Source organism: Eulemur rufifrons, chromosome 2 (genome assembly GCF_041146395.1).
Source record: "Eulemur rufifrons isolate Redbay chromosome 2, OSU_ERuf_1, whole genome shotgun sequence".
Classification (NCBI taxonomy): Eukaryota; Metazoa; Chordata; class Mammalia; order Primates; family Lemuridae; genus Eulemur; species Eulemur rufifrons.
In genome coordinates, this window is record NC_090984.1 from 8,380,109 (window position 1) to 8,397,228 (window position 17,120).

At 50.7% G+C, this 17,120-nt stretch overlaps 1 protein-coding gene across 3 annotated transcripts; it reads left to right on the forward strand.

Annotated features, from left to right (window-relative positions):
- The first annotated feature begins 141 nt into the window (after positions 1–141).
- Positions 142–10,628, forward strand: DNAJB1 (DnaJ heat shock protein family (Hsp40) member B1). 3 transcript variants are annotated; one of them, XM_069494680.1, is made up of 4 exons: positions 142–202; positions 1,327–1,408; positions 7,868–8,448; positions 8,761–10,628. In XM_069494680.1, exons 3-4 carry the CDS (start codon positions 7,957–7,959, stop codon positions 8,989–8,991), a joined length of 723 nt encoding a protein of 240 aa, XP_069350781.1. In that variant the 5' UTR covers positions 142–202; positions 1,327–1,408; positions 7,868–7,956; the 3' UTR covers positions 8,992–10,628. The 3 variants fall into 3 exon arrangements, with proteins under 3 accessions (XP_069350781.1, XP_069350788.1, XP_069350772.1); XM_069494687.1 differs by lacking the exons at positions 142–202; positions 1,327–1,408 and adding an exon at positions 6,418–6,695 and having other exon boundaries at positions 7,868–7,975; positions 8,768–10,628; XM_069494671.1 differs by lacking the exons at positions 142–202; positions 1,327–1,408 and adding an exon at positions 6,422–6,695.
- Positions 10,629–17,120: the final 6,492 nt, after the last annotated feature.

The window sequence follows — 17,120 nt, forward strand, 5'->3', positions numbered from 1 at the left end:
GTGGCTAAAAGAAGGGGATGGCCACCCACCAATCAAAAGGGAACCTCGGCTCCGCGCGCCCCCTTGCCCCGCCCCCTGGTGGCGTCGCTGTGGAAACCGAGGTAAACTGAGGTTACAACAAGGCGGGGGGCGGGAGCAAGAAGTTGAGTGACAGGGAGGGCAGCGTCCACATGGCTGGCAGCGCGACAGGCTGAATTCCGCGGTGGGCGGCCTCGGGGGTACCCGAGGAGCAGCAGGAGAGGACCAGGGGCTGGGGGCGCGGGCTGGGGCTCCTGGCTGGCGAGGCCGCTAGGGCGAGGGAACTCCGTTGTGAGTGGGAAGGAAGGAAAGGGGAAATGGAGTGACGAAAAGCTCCTTGGGACCCCCCCCAACCTGCAACCTGAGCCCCAGCCCCATTCTGGGGGTGTCTTCTCTGTCCTTTTTAATGACAGCCCCCGCCCCACCTTGCTCGGCTCAGTGGGCAGGGGGCCCGCGTTTATCTCTGCTTGCCGTTGTCCAGTATGGTCACTACTGGGGACATGTGGCCTGTGAGCCCTTGAAACGTGGCTGGTCCAAATTGAAATGTGCTGTTAAGTGTAAACTACGCCGATTTCAAAGAATTAGTACGAAAAGGTGAATGTAAAAAAAAAAAAAAGTCCTTAATAACTTTTTATGTTGATTACACGTTGGAATGAGAATATTTTGGATATATTGGATTAAAATACATTATTGAAATTAAGTTCCCTGTTTCTTTTTACCTTTTTTTGTTTTGTTTTTTTCTTTTGAGACAGGGTTTTGCTTTGTTGCCCAGGCTGTTGTAACTCACTGCAACCTCTGACTCTTGGGCTCAAGCGATTTGCCAGCCTTGTCCTCCAGAGTAGCTGGGACTACAGGCGTGCCACTATGCACGGCTAATTTTTATTTTTTATTTTTCTTTTGGTAGAGACAGGATCTAGCTCTTGCTCGGGCTGATCTCCAACTCCTGGCCTCAAGCAATCCACCTGCCTCGGCCTCCCAGAGTGCTGGGATTACAGGCCTGAGTCACCGAGGCTGGCCTCTTTTTTACTTTTTTAACGTGCTTATTAAGGCATTTAATATCATAGGCAAGGGGCTGCATTTGTGGCTGGCAGCTGTCCCTCCTACACCATTTCTATTGGACAGTGCTGGTCTGGGTCATGACATGTTTAGATTCACCTGATTATTCTGTCATGACCTGGCGGGGGAGACTGAGTGTCAACACACGCACACACAAACATAAGCACAGATGGACTCTCGCACACACACACTGAAGACTTCGGACAGGACCTGGCACACGTCTTCACCTCCTGTCCTTTCTCTTGTTTCCAGATCCGGCCCCTGACATTTCAACTGTTAAACCCTCCGGAATTCAGAGGTCTGGCATCAGGAGCACCATGAGAAGTCCTTAAAGGTAGATCGCTGATTCACAGGGGAATGGGTCGAGACAAGGGTGAGTGAGTCAGTGCTTGGAACTTAGTCATCCACATTCAGTTCTGGAAACTTCTGGAGGTGTAGCCTTTGGGGAATCCTTGTCTCTGAGTAAAGGAAGCCAAGGCTGTGGTCTTCAGAAACTCGTCATCTTCGTCACTGGGACTATCTGGACAAAAATAGGTGAAAACATCAAGGTGTTTTATAACTGTGCTTTCAAAAGTAAAGATCTTTTTCTGTCGACAGTTTTGAGGCTGTTTGTGTCCTGTCGGACCTGCCTTTCTTGAGGGTAGGGGAGACTATTTATTCAGAAGCCACAAATTAAAATCCTACCAAGCTGAATTAGGGTTAAGGTATCTAATTGTGAGGAGCCTGGGGGGCAGGGTTGAACCCCTAAAATCCCACCACATTTTGCTAATTTGCCAGTTCTGTTGATTTCTAACTTTTCTGATGTGAATAGGTGAGTCTTCCGTCACTCGGTTCCAGCTATATAGGGCATTATGGTGTCCAAATAGTTGTCATTTTGAAGGGATTTCACACAGATTCCCACAAACTCAGAACATTCTGGAAATTCCCTTTGGAGACTGCTTTTATGAGCCCCACACTCACTCAACAGACACCAAATCATCGTTGCACTACTACTATGCCATGTGCCAACTGGGGCATACAAATAATTTCCACCTTCTCCTCACCCACAAGAAGCTCATAGAAAGGCAATGTCCAAACTCCTGAGTAGAATTGTCCTTTGTTTCCAATGGGTGTTGCAGGCGCAAGGAACCCCTGGTTTGCCTCATCAGGCTTCCAGTAACCAGGCTAGATCAGCAGAAATCGAAGCCACCCTCAGAATGAAGATTGGCCTCTTTGTTTAAACCACTGACAACACTGTACGTGGCCCCCTGACAGTGCCTGTTTGTAGGGACAGCTAGATCCTGCTTGTGTCCTTATATCCCCAGCACGGTGGCTGATTCGTAATGGCGACTGGTAGATCCATTTGGTGTTTGCTGAGCTGATATTAATGAGCTCCTTTATTAAAGCAGTTTCCAAGGGACAAACCTCAAGAGAGGTCTTGAGCAATGGCAGCTTCAAAGGATGATCCAGGCCTCCCAGGACCTCAGGTTTGGGAGAACCTGAGGTCACTCGAATGGCGAAGATCTGATGTGTTTGGTAGTGTCTTGTCTCACAACCTACTTTTGTATTTCCCATGTGCAGATAAGGTAGGGTCTTAGTTTTCCCAAAACCTGGCTTGGCTTGTTTTTGGGTGTGTGACTGAGCTGGTTCAGAGGGGTGTGAGGGGAGGAGAATCTGAGAGGAGACAAGCCGGGGCTGGTTGGCAACTTTCTGCTAAGTCAGGAGCCCTGGAGAGAGGTTTCTCAAGCTCTATCCTGTCTTGCCTGGGTTGTTTGGGTTTTTTTCTTTCTTTGCATTTTTAATTGAGGTATAATTTACATACAGTAAAAGTCCCCCATTTTAGTTTGCAGTTCGAACATATACACTCATATAACTACCACTGCAATGAAGATACAGAACATTTCCATCGTCGCCCCAAATTCTCCTGTACCCTGCTTGTAGCAGATCCCAGCCCCTGGAAGCCACTGACCTGCTTTTTGTCCTGATACTTTTGCCTTTTCTGGAAGGTCATATAAAATGGAATCACACAGTCTCTGACATAATACATTTGAGGTTCATGTGCATTGTTTCCTGTATCTGTGGCTCGTTCCTGTATATGGCTGAATAGTATTCCATCACGTGCTTTCAGAACCAAATGGAATCACATTTGTTTATCCATTCATCCATTGAAGGACATTTAGGTTTGGCTGTTGGTAATTATTAATAAAGCCTCAGTAAACATTCGCTCATGGATTTTTACAGATAAACATAGGTTTTTATTTCACATGGGTGTCCCACCAGGAGTGGGATTGCTGGGTCATAAGGCTGTTGTGCTTTTCAAGGTCTTTTTGATGAACAGATGAAGAGTTGAAGAGAGAGGTAATGCAATTTTTTTTGGAAATGAAGGTTTTATGATCATCTGAGTCACTAGCACTCATGGTGCTAAACACTTCAGCATTTTACTCACTAGGTGACCTTGCGAAAATCACATGACCTCTCAGAGCTTCAGTTTCCCCACCTATAAAATGGGGGTAATGACAGTCTAACTTCATAGGGTTGTCGTGACAATTATATGAGTTAATATTCATCAAGCACTTGGAACAGGCTAGGCTGTGTCAGTGTTAAATGTTATTATAATGTCATATGTCATTTCCTGGCCTCTTCTCAACTGCATCCACATTAATACGAGGAGGTAAAAATCTACTCTTCTCCCCATTTCATGGAGGACAGACCTAATGCTCTGAGAGATCACACGGGCAGAAAATGCGTAAACAGTGGGTCCAGGCTTTGAACTAAAGCAACCGACCCCAGACTCACCTGCTTGGTTCCTACGTCAGCCAGGGTTTTACCAAAGAAACAGAACCAGTAGTGGGTGTGTCTGAGTGTTAAGAGATTTATTCCGAGGAATTGACTTACATGGTTGCAGGGTTGTAGGGGTTGACTAGACACAACTCTGAACCCTGGGTAGGGGCTGATGCTTCTTCTGCAGGCAAACCTCAGTGTTTGCTTTTAAGGCCTCTGGACTGGCTGGATGAGGCCCACTCACATTATTGAGGGTCATGTCCTGTACTTAAAGTCAAGTAATTATATGTCAATGTTAACCTAACCACATCTGCAAAATGCCTTCACAGCGACACCTAGGTTAGTGTTTAATTGAATAAGTAGTTTCTAGAGCTTAGCCAAGCTGATGCAAAAAAACTAACCATCACACCTTCTCCAAGTTGAATGCCAGTGTGATCTGCTGAGTTTTCTCTAGAGGTCACTTTTCTAGTAATATTCTGAAGTGCCCAGTGAGAGTCCAGGTCAAAGCACCATATCCATAAGGAGAGTTATGGGGTTACTTTGTTTTGTTTGTTTGTTTGTTTGTTTAAATAATTAAAACTTCCTGAATGTGAGTAGGACATGGTGGCTCGTGCACCTGTACTCAGGAGGCTAAGGCACGAAGATCACTTGAGCCCAGAAATTCGAGATCAGTCTAGCCAACATATCGACATCCCCGTCTCAAAAAAAAAAAAAAATTCCTGAACATGACCCAGGCTCACTCAGGGACAGGGGAGTTCCCAGCCCTAGGGTTGCCCCCAAACACAAAGACATCCCTTGCCCAGTGTTTTTGGCAAGTGTTGCCCACTAGTGTGATGAGAAACATTAGTACAGCCAGAAAGGCCCACCCAGAGCCATCTTAAGGTCTTTGGAGGCTGCCATATCTATAATTCTAAATTAAATCTATATTATAGAATACTAGCATATAAGTGTGAGGAAGTCCACAAGCTTTGGGTTTTTCCCCATAATGATGACTCTCTCCTGCTAGTTATTTATGTAAGTTTTTAACTAGCAAGTTCTCTCCCCCCATGATTGGTTGCTGTGCTGTGCCAGTGGGCACCCAGCCCCAGCCCCATCCAGTGTGTGTCCTAGTCCAGAGTCCTTGCTGGTTACCACCGGGTCAGCAAATGGGCAGGGGGAGCCAGAGTTCCCCTGCTAGGCAGGAGGGGAAGGCCATGGTCTTTTTTCTCAGGAGTCCCAAGCGCAGCAGCCACTGGAAACTTTTACCTGTGATGCTGCCAGGAAGGGGGCGGTGGCTGAGCAGCCCATCACTAAACAAAACTGTTAGTCACCCCCTTTGACAAAGCTTCCCTTGTGCCAGGCCTGTCCTGAGCACTTCACAAATGTTGACTCATGTAAACTTCATGAGTAAACTTCAAAGCCCTTCGGAGGGAGGCAGGTGCAACTGCTAGCCCCATTGTACAGATGAGGAAGCTAAGGCCTCAGGAGGGCTAAGTAACCAACACAAGGTCAAGCAGCCCAGGAAATGCTGGAACCGGGAATGAAACCCAGCTGTCTGACCTCCCAGGCGGTTCCTCCAGGAACCTCCCTCCCATCACTAGGCCCTTACCAGGTGGAACCCCTTTCTGAGCCTCCTTTTCCCATTAGCCGTGTCTTTGACCACAGGCACTCCGGGCTTTCAGAGCCAAATGGATCATGTCGCCCACAGATGAGGAAACAAAGGTCCTGAGAGGTGCATGACACACCCACGTCCCCCAAGTCATAAAGGTAGTTGGGAGCGAAGGAGAAGCCCCTGCGTACAGGAAGTGTTTAGGAACGGTCCACTGAGACAGTGCGCCAGACATGGTTCCAGGCACTGGAGACCCAGCGCACACAGGAGGACACAGGCCCTGCCGAGGTGGCGACACCAGACTGGGAGGGAGGTGACATTTAATATGAAAGCCAAGGAACAAGATAATTCCAGATTTGGTGGCAAGTGCCCTTGAGAAGGCCATAAAGTGAAAGGCCGAGGGGTGGGTCCGGGAAGACCTCCTGGGCGGAGGGGTGAGCTTTGGCAGTGCTGAGGCTCCCAATGGCATTCTCCCCACAGCCGGGAGAAGAGGGCAGGCGTGGACTTTTATTTCCATATTCTAGAAGGGGGCACCAGGGACAGAAAGAGGTTAGGCGGCTTGCCGACAGTCACCCTGCTAGAGCACCACTACCAGACCCTGACAAAGTGGCTGGCAGGTTTGCTGTCTCCTGGGGAAGGGGCGTAGCCGTCCCAAGCCCCGCCCCCTGCCCGAGCCGCGCGTTCCAGGCAGGGGGCGGAGCGCGTGGCAGGCCGCGTCATCGGAGGTAGTGAGAGAACGTCGCGATTGGCTCGCCTCGGAGGGTGGGCGGGGCCTCCTTAAGCCAGTACGCGCGCAGCGAGGAGGCGTTGCCGAGGGCAGAGCGGGAAGGGGCGTGGCTCCGAGCGGGTGGCCGTTGGCGGCGCGGCCCCGCCCCGGATGTCGCCCGTCGCGGACTGGGTGGTGACGATTGGCCGGCACGGCGCCGGGGGCGGGGCGGAAGGTTCTGGAGGGGGCTGGCGGGCTCTGGAAGCTTCCGCCGGACGGGTATATAGAGTCCGGGACGGGGCGGCGGCGGAGCCGGAGGACGGCGACAGCTGGGCGGCGGGGCGCAGCCGGGGGCCATGGGCAAAGACTACTACCAGATCCTGGGCCTGGCCCGCGGCGCGTCGGACGAGGAGATCAAGCGGGCCTACCGCCGCCAGGCGCTGCGCTACCACCCGGACAAGAACAAGGAGCCCGGCGCCGAGGAGAAGTTCAAGGAGATCGCCGAGGCCTACGACGTGCTCAGCGACCCGCGCAAGCGCGAGATCTTCGACCGCTACGGAGAGGAAGGTGCGTGCGCGGGCGCGCGCGGCCGGGGGCGCGCTCTGCCGTTTGACAGGCGGGGAAACCGAGGCACGCCGGCAGCGCGATGCCGGCCTCTCCCGGGGGGTACTCCCCGGGCCCGGGGAGCGAGCAGCCCCCGCGCTCTGGCCGCGCGGGCCTCCGCCCTCGGATTGGCGGCGGCCCGATGGGGGGAGGAGCCCTGGCCGCGCAGTTCGCCCAGAAGCTTCTAGCATGTCTGGGGATGCCCCTCCCCGGGCGCCTCCTCCCACGTCCGGGAGCGGCCCCGGGGTGCGGTGCGGACGGAGAAGGGGACGGGGACGGCCGAGCTGAGTGTGGAGAGTCTCGGGCTCACCTAGGCGCGGCCGCCAGGGGCTGCATGGCGGGGCCTCGGGCACAACCTGCGGGGAATGAGGGAGGCTGCGGACGGGGCGTCGGTCTCTCGCGGGCCCTGGAGGGTGCAGTGAGGTAATCCCTGGGAGGCGATTACCAAGCCCCGTGCCAGGCACGCAGAAGGCAGCGGCGCCGACCGCGGCCATCCAGGTGCAGGGGGCGGCGCGCCCACCTCTGCCCGACCCCAGCAGGGTGGCCCTCGCGAAGGAAAGGAGGCTTTCTTGTCCAGTTGCCCATTGATGACTCTGACTGGCTTCTGAGCCTGATCTTAAGAAATGAGCTGACTTTTTATGTAAGGGTGGTGACAGTGAATGGTAGGGTGTGAGAAGTTGGAAATTCTCCATCTGACTGTCTTCTACCTTCATTTGTTTCTACTGTCCTTACGTGTCACGTCACTCGCCCTAAAGTATTTAGAGTAAACACGCACTGAAAGCTGACCCTGGATTGCATCTTTCTTAGCCAACTCTTTTAGTGAGTCTTTCTTTCTTAAGACCTGTAATATTACGAGGAGGGTGGATCAGTCGAGAAGTGGCAGGGCCTGGGTAGCACCTAGAGGTGGCCACCTCAGAGCTGGAGCCTTTTGCCACTGTCATGCCAGGCTGAAGTGCCTGTGGGGGTCTGTCTCTGCTGCTGCAGTGGGAGGTAAAAGCTTGGGGTTCTTTGCTCTTCCCTAACAGGCTAAAAAAAGTTCCTCCCCCATGGTTTCCAAGTTTTTTTCCCTTAAGGGAAGCTCTTAGAGATAGAAGCTCCTGGCTAGGTATCTGACAGCTTCCAATTTTGCCTTTCAGGCCTGAAGGGTGGTGGCCCCAGTGGCGGTAGCAGCGGTGGTGCTAATGGTACCTCTTTCAGCTACACATTCCATGGAGACCCTCATGCCATGTTTGCTGAGCTCTTCGGTGGCAGAAATCCCTTTGACACCTTTTTTGGGCAGCGGAATGGGGAGGAAGGCATGGACATTGATGACCCATTCTCTGGCTTCCCCATGGGCATGGGTGGCTTCCCCAACATGAACTTCGGACGCTCCCGCCCTGCCCAAGAACCCACCCGAAAGAAGCAAGATCCCCCCGTCACCCACGACCTTAGGGTCTCCCTTGAAGAGATCTACAACGGCTGCACCAAGAAGATGAAAATCTCCCACAAGCGGCTGAACCCCGATGGAAAGAGCATTCGAAACGAAGACAAAATCTTGACCATCGAAGTGAAGAAGGGGTGGAAAGAAGGGACCAAGATCACCTTCCCCAAGGAAGGAGACCAGACCTCCAACAACATTCCGGCTGACATCGTCTTTGTTTTAAAGGACAAGCCACACAATATCTTCAAGAGAGATGGTTCTGATGTCATTTATCCTGCCAGAATCAGCCTGCGGGAGGTAAGGTGCTAGGAGGTGTGTCTGTGGGGGGAGACGGCTGCTTTTTGAAGCAGTTCAGTATTTGCTCAACAAATGTTTCCAAGCAGGTGGTGCATCCTAGATATGGCACATAGCAGCGAATGGCACTAACCAGGGCTCTGTTCTTCCAGAGCTTCCATGCTGGTGACGTGAGCAGATTTAGGGGCAGGGTCTTAGTTTCAGAGGCCTGATGGACCTTACCCTTACACCAGTCTCTGGACAAGAGTTGAGCTTCCTAAGCTATTTTCTGCCTAATGCTATTCTCCATCTAATGCTGTCCCTTTGCTTTCCAAGGCTCTGTGTGGCTGCACAGTAAACGTCCCTACTCTGGAGGGCAAGACCATACCTGTCGTATTCAAAGATGTCATCAGGCCTGGCATGCGGCGAAAAGTTCCTGGAGAAGGCCTCCCCCTCCCCAAAACTCCTGAGAAACGTGGGGACCTCATTATTGAGTTTGAAGTGATCTTCCCGGAAAGGATTCCCCAGACATCAAGAACCGTACTTGAGCAGGTCCTTCCGATATAGCTGCCTGCATTCCCCAAGGACTGACCAGGGGCCTTTCCAGAGCTGAAGGATTTCCGGACCATTCTACCAGTTGCGAACCATGAGAGGGCGGGAGGGCCCAGGGAGGGCTTTCGTACTGCTGAATGTTTTCCAGAGAATATATTACAATCTTTCAAAGTCGTGCACTAGACTTAAGTGATTTTTCGAGCAATAGGGCAGCAGACAGTGGGACCAGCAGGAAAAGGCATTCCAGTCTGCCCCACTGGGTCCTACAGCTCTCCCAGGAGGGGCCCACACCCTCCTTCTCCAGTCCCCACGCAGGGGCGAGAGGCAGACCAGCAGCTGGACTTGATCCCTCCCTGTGTAGTGGCGTCGACCTGCTGTCTCAGTTGCCAGACCCGTGTACACACTTGGTTTCTCCTGTGTGGTCAGTTTGTGTTTTGTTCTGTAGTTGACTCCCACGTCTTGCTCTTCCCTTGAAGAATCCTATCTTCTCTTTGGCCATCTCAAATTGAGAACCTAAACTTACTTCTGCAGAACTGCCTGGCCAGTGCCCACAAGCAATACCTCTTGTTCCAGCAGGACCAAGGGAGCCAGTCTCCAGTGAGTCGCACAGCCCCCTCTCCCTCGGGGTCCGGGAGCTTGGCTAAAGCAGGGGGACCTCCTGACCTCTGGCTCTGGTGCAACTGAATGTGCTCACTTATGGGTCACGCTCTTCCCTTTTCTGTAAGGCAATCTTTTGGCACACCTGTGGCTTACCGGTGGCCCAGGTAAATGTGTCTGTCTCATGGACTCTGGACTTCTTCAAAGGGATCTGATCCTTTTGAATTTTGCACAGCCCTAGATATAATCCCTTTTGATAAAAGGGTCTTTGCTTCTGATTACAGGAGCACTGTGGAACGTCTGTAAATATGTTTTTATAATTCCGTGTAAAATTGGTGTGCACTCAGATGAAACTAGTCCACGCAGCCGCTGCTCTCTGTATTAGGGCCATGGTGGAATTCAGAAGAAACCTTGGGGGGAGGGGTTTGGAACAAATGTCTGTTCCCTGGAGGCTAGTCTGGTGCTCAGACTTTTAGATTCATTGTAAGTTGCCACTGCCAATATGAGACCAAAGTGTGTGACTTGTCAATGTGCAGCGTGACAGCATTAAAGACTGATGCTAAACCTCAGGGGAGCGGTCCTGCGACTCTGTTTGAGGGCTTTGCTGTTTCTGGGGCTGGGTTGGGGACCTGGGAATCCTTCCAAAGGCAGATGAGGTGGAGGGAGGACTGGGCAGGAGACAGGAGCCCCGGAAGGGGAAGACAAGTCTCCTTTCCTGGCCCTGTGTGGGTTAGAAAACTTGAACCCAGCGAGACCCAAGTGCAGTGGATTCAGAGCTCATTTTTTTGGTGAAGGTTGGGGCCAGAGTTCAGTAGCGGGCAGGAGCCCGGCTTGTACTTCCCCTTCTTGTCATGCTGGGCTCCCGACTGCCTCAGGGGACCTGGGCACTGGGGCCAAGGGGAGGGGCAGGGTCTGCCCTCATCATTCCCCGTCAGTCCTTTGCTGCTGGAATACGCTGGGTGGCCGGCAGTCCTGGCCAAACCAGAACCAGGACTGCAGCTGCCTGGGAGCCAGTCCAGGGCCGGCCCCACCCTGGACAAGACCCATTTCCTGCCCTCGTGGTATTCACAGGCCACCGAAGCTGCTTTTATTTTCTAAGTTTTTTTAAGGAACTGGTTTGATTATAAGGTAAGTAATTACACAGGCTTAAAACGGTGTATTGCTACTTTACTACAGAATGTTTTCAAGTGAGCACTTAAATAACACTGTACAAAGTCAACTTAAGAGTTGCTTTCTTTTCCCACTGAAACAATTTAACCACTGGAAACGGTCTAGGGGGAGCCCTGTCGAAAGAATGTTCTTTGTATCTTTTTTAAAAATGTAAACTCTTAAAAAAAAATCAATAAAATAAAAATCTCAGTTCTTCAGACACTCCTGCCACATTGCAGCTACTCAGCGGCCACACATGCACGTGGCTAGTGGCACCTATTGGATAGCGCAGTCTGGAGGGCTTTTCACCAAGTATAATACAGGGGTCACTTGGAAGAGCAGCCACAGTAAGCCAGGAGGGGCCATCCTAGTGAAGAGGTGGCCCCTGAAGTACGGGAGCCAAAAGGGATAGTACCAAAAAAGATGACATTTCCTGCAGAACGGGCCCTGACCTCAGTTGGCGTCACGGATCCCCAGGGCTGCCATGGCCACCCCCGGGTCTCTTCCTTATGCAGCAGGTCCCTGTGAACTTCATACCGAAGTGCCACAAACAGAAGTGCATGAAGCCTCCGTGTGCACGCGGTTCTGTGAACTTCCACAAACATACGGCCAAGCAACCTTCCCTCGGGTGTGCTTTGCTTTTGTGTGTGTGTGTTTGCTCAGGGGCCACCACCTGGCCTGGTTTTGTGCGTCCACAAACCTCCCTTCCCACTCTTTGGGCCTGCCTTCTGTGGGTTTATTTTGCTTTCCCACGCTGCCTCTGAGTGTGTCTCAGAGCGCCTTCCACGTCGGTACATGAGGAGTTGCCTTATGCTCTGACCCCCTACATCCTAACCCGTCATACCAGCAGTGTTCCTCATTTTTATATTATTTAAACACAGTACAACATTACTGCTTTTTTTTTTTTTTTTTTTTGAAACAGGGTCTTGCCTTGCCCAGATTGGAGTGCAGTGGCGTTGTCATAGCTCACTGCAGCCTCAAACTCGGGCTGAAGTGATCCTCCCACCTCAGCATCACCTGTAGTTGGGACTACAGGTGCCCACCACCACACCTAGCTAATTTTTATTTTTTTATTTTTATTTTTTATTTATTTATTTTTTTTTTGAGACAGAGTCTCACTTTGCTGCCCAGGCTAGAGTGAGTGCCGTGGCTTCAGCCTAGCTCACAGCAACCTCAAACTCCTGGGCTCAAGCGATCCTCCTGCCTCAGCCTTCCGAGTAGCTGGGACTACAGGCATGCGCCACTATGCCCGGCTAATTTTTCTATATATATATTTTTAGTTGTCCATATAATTTTTTTCTATTTTTAGTAGAGACGGGGGTCTCGCTCTTGCTCAGGCTGGTCTCGAACTCCTGACCTTGAGCGATCCACCCGCCTCAGCCTCCCAGAGTGCTAGGATTACAGGCGTGAGCCACCACGCCCGGCCTCTAATTTTTAAATGTTTTGTAGAGATGGGGTCTCACTGTGTTGCCCAGGCTGGTCTTGAATTCCTGGCCTCAAGTGATCCTCCAGCTTCGGCCTCCCAGAGTGCTGGGATGTACATTCGGCCTGTGGCAAGAAGCTGAGCCTCCCACCCCTTCTTCCCCGTGGCCTGAAGTTCCCCTTCCTACTACACCAGTATAGACAAGCAGTGGCATCATAGACTTTTTCTCCTTTTTTTTTTTTTTAACATTTTTGTGCTTTCTCCAAGAGAGTGAGTCTGTGCTTATATAACCATAAGCATAATTTCTAAATTTTCAGTTTTATTTTTTGACTGTAATCACAATACAAAACTGGAAAGGGTACACAGAATGAAAATCCTCCCTCCCACCCTGCCATCCAATTCCACACCCACAAACCGGAAACAGCTTCCAGTTTCTCTTGTGCCTCTCCTGAGAGGCTGCATGGAATACATTTTTCTTTTTTTACACAAATGGTGCATACCATACAATCTGCTTATTTTTTTTCTCTCACATATGAAAATAAGGAGCTTCCTCATTCCTATCAGCCCACACCTTTAATTCTGTCAGGCCTACCCGGGTGGGTGTGAAGATCAGTTCATTGTTTGGTGGCCTCTGACTCCTCTCATTTCCTGCTTTGGGGTTTGAGTCCCAGCTCAACCACTTTCTCGCTGTGTGACCTTGAGCAAGTGACCTAACCTCTCTGTGCCTCGGTCTCTTGAAATGTGAAATGGACATAAGAATAGTACCTCTCTCCTAGGTTTCTAGGGATTTCAAGATATGTAGATTCAGTTGTGCATCCATGTGCGCACACACAGGGAGGTACTAGCATAGAACAAGCACTGTGTGCCAGTTTTTGTGATCGTCACTGCACCCTTGTGTGACGATGTCTTAGCCCACAGCTTGTAATCCCAAAGACTGAGCTGAGTCGAGTCTTTGGGGTCAGTGTTCTTTGCTGAGCTCCAGGTGAGCCCCAGGTGAGCTGCTGAGAAGCTCAGCCCAAGCCTTGGCCCTGACCCGGCTGGAGGAAGCTGTACCTCAGGCAGGTGCACTCCCATCCCTCCACTTGACAACCTGCTCATTCAACAGAAGCAGAACAGCATCAGGCTCCAGAACAGGGAGCCCTGGGTTCGAATCTCAGCTTCATTCTGTTGCTGTGTGTCCTTGGGCAGATGACTTCACCTCTCTGAGTCTTAGTGACCTCCTTTGAAATGAACGTGCATCTTGGACAAGTCTCAGGAAAAAAAAAAGATTTATGAAATGAAAGTGTAGATTTCATAGAACTGTTGGTGAGATAATGCATCCAGGAAACAAAAGGACATAGGGATTAAGAACCCAGCTCCTTGGCCGGGCACGGTGGCTCACGCCTGTAATCCCAGCACTCCGGGAGGCCGAGGCGGGAGGATAACTTGAGGCCAGGAGTTCAAGACCAGTCTGGGCAACAGAGCGAGACGCCATCTCTACCAAAAAAATCAGCCAGGTGTGGTGGTGCGCACCTGTAGTTCCAGCCACTTGGGAGGCTGAGGGGAGGATCACTTGAGCCCTGGAGTTTGAGATTACCGTGAGCTATGATCTCTCACCGTTGCACTCCAGCCTAAGCAACAGAACAAGACCCAGTCTCTAAAAATAACAAAAAACAAAACCCTAGTTTCTGGTGCCAAATCCACGTTCTGCTCACTGCATTCCCTCAAACATGACAAAACCATTCAGAGCTTCAGTTTCCTCCCATATGTAATAGAACTAATCATACATAACAGCCTCTACCTGCTCACTCGCCAAGAGTGAGTCTGTCACTCAGACAGCTAATCCCTGAGAAGCACTTCTTGCAGACCTGAAACAGAGCAAGGCGCAATTAACATTAGCAAACAGATCGAAAGCACTCAGCAGAAAACCTGCCCCAGGTCTCCTTAAATATTAGCTCTTCTTATTATTTCTTATAAGGACGTCACGTAATTAGCACTGGTCGGTTCAATAAACCTTTTTCAGGCGCCTACTCTGTGCTATCCTTGTTCGTGCTGCTGGGAAGACAGCAGTGAACAAAACTGGCAGAAAAGTCCTGTCCCTGCGGAGCTGATGGTTAAGTGGGAGTAGAAAGAAAATAAGAATAAATAAACAAAATATCTAGTAAGCTTGATAGGATGAGAGTACAGTTGGCCCTCTTCATCCATATGTTCTGCATCCCCAGATCCAACCAACCATGGATCAAAAATAATGCTAAAAGAAATAACAATAAAACAAAAAAATCCTAATGTTAAAATGCAGTGTAACAACTGTTTACATAGCATTTACATTGTATTAAGTATTGTAAGTAACCGAGGGATGAGTTAAAGTGCGTGGGAAAACGCGAGTAGGTTGCATGCAAATGTGACTTACAGAAGGGACTTGGCATCACAGATTTTGGTATCTGCAGGGTCCTGGAACCAGTTCCCCACAGATACCAAGGGATGGCTGTAATGGAGAAAACGAAACTTGTGTGTAGAGAGTGTTGGGTGCAATTTTCATGCCTAACTGAGAATGGTGACATTTAAGAAAAGACTGGAAGGAAGTCATAAGGAAGCTGTGTGAATACTGAGGGAAGAGTGGTCCAGGCAGAGGGAATAGCCTGTGCAAAGGCCCTGAGGCAGGAGCATGCCTGCCTGCGTTGTTTAAGGAACACCCAGCAGCCCAGAGAGCTGGAGCAGAATGAGTGAGGAGAGTGACAGGAGACAAAGGCAGGGAGGTGACAATACAAATGGTGCAGGGCCAGCCAGGAGCAGTGGCTCACATTTGTAATCCTAGCACTTTGGGAGGCTGAGGTGGGAGGATGGCTTGAGGCCAGGAGTTCAAGACCAGACTGGGCAACATAGCAAGACCCCATTTCTACAAAAAATAAGAAATATTAGCCAGGCATGGTGGTACTTGCCTGTAGTCCCAGCTACTCGGGAGACCCCAGCAGGAGGATCACTTGAGCCCAGAAATTAGAGGCTGCAATAGGCTATGATGATGCCACGGCACTCCAGCCTGAGTGACAGAGTGAGACCCTGTCTCAAAAATAAAAATACAAATAAAAATAAAAAGGTTCAGGGCCTGTGGGCTGCAGAGAAAACTTTGGCCTTTCCTTTGGGTGATGTGGGAGCTTGCAAGCATTTTGAGTTTGTTTTGTTTGGTTTGGTTTGGTTTGGTTTTAGTTTACTGTGGGGGCAGGGGGAGTGTTTGTGTCATTTTGTCGTATGATAACTTCAAGTCCCTTAGATATGTCATCAGTCTCTTGAAATCTCAACACACCAAACTTCCATCTCAAAATAGCACAACACACACAAGAAGCATCTATATTTTCTGCTAAAATCCAAGCCTTAAAGAACATGTACTCATCTTTTCTCCTACAGACCTGAAAACACGTCACGTTCACGGTCTGCTGACTCGTCGCTGGCCCAAGAGGAAGTGGTGTCTGATTTATTCTGAGTTCTCAAGCTCTGGGATTATTCCATCAGACACCTTCCCTCTTGTCATGTGGGGAGGAGAGACAGCCTCAGGGAAGCATTCCAAAATGTCCCCCTCCATGGCAACCCTGAGTTTCCTTGAGGTCACCACCAACCATGTCTTTATGTCCTGCATCACCAGAGCTCAGAATGATACTTGTCCCAGAACTGAGCCTCTGAGCGTTTGTTAAATGAGTAATTAGGTGACAAAGTGATTCAGACAAGAGGACCTGCAACGTTTGTCCTATGACCATTCATGTCACGGAGTGTGCAGAGGAAAGACCACCTAGCCCTGGGGTCTCCCGGAGGTCCCCCCAGCTCAGGGACCCGATGCTTCAATTCCTCCAGTTCCCACCAGAGATAAATGGATATTTGCTCTGGCTCCAAGAGAACAGGCTATTTCCTGTTCTATTTCACAATTCATGGATTAGTCATTGGGTACTGTTCCTCAGTGACAGCTTGGTGCTAGGCCCAGGAGATCCATCGAGCAGCAAACATAGCCATGGGGGGGGGGGTTGGTGACACTCATAGTTTCCTAGGAAACACAGACCTGGGGGGTTCGGTTTCCTAGGGCTGCCATCATCAATGACCACAAACCAAATGGCTTAAAACAACAAGAGTTTATTCCCTCACAGTTCTGGCAGCCGGAAGTCTGAAACCAAGGTGTTAGCAGGATAATTTCCTTCTGGAATCTTCACAGGAGAATCCATCCATGGGTCTCTCCTGGCCTCAGTGGCTCCAGCCATCCTTTGCCTTCCTTAGCTAAGCGTCCTTGGGAGATGCGTCCCTTCAATGTCCACTACCGTCTTCACACAGCCCTCCCCTCGGCGTGTCTCTGTGTCTTCTCCTGTTCTCTCTCTTATAAGGACACACGTCGTTGGATTTAGGGGCCACCCTAATCCAGGATGATCTCTTCTCAAGGGCCTGCAGCTAATTCCATCTGCAAAGACACTTATTCCAAGTTAAGGTCACATCCACAGGTTCTGTGATGTGGATATATCGTTTGGGACTGGGGGGAAATTCCAAGCATCACGCTGCCCAAGGCACTTCCCAGAAGCAAAGAGCTTGGAGGGGAAGAGGTCTGGCAGGCCTTGGGCACCCAGCCCAAGGGACAGGAGCTCATCAGGGCTCAGGGATGGGCCACTGGAGCTGAGACCCCGGGGATGAGGGCCTCGTAGGCAAAGGTCATGGACCCAGCAAGGCTAACCTGCCAACTGTGGGCCTCTCCACGCACGCACGCACGCACGCACGCACGCCCTCCCGCCCGCCCTCGCCAAGGCTGGGTGTGGCTGGAACAGAGACAGCAAGAGAGGGCCAGGCAGGGTATGTCCAGAGATAAGACAGGCCAGGCCCTGCATGCCTGAAGCGGAAGAGAAGCTGCCAGTTGGGAGAGTTTGAGTCAGGAGGGACACAGCCAGATTTGCTTTTTCCTGTAAGTCAGAGCCAGGACCTGGGTGATTTGCCTTATGGGTCCCCAACTATCTTTGGGAATATTATTCTG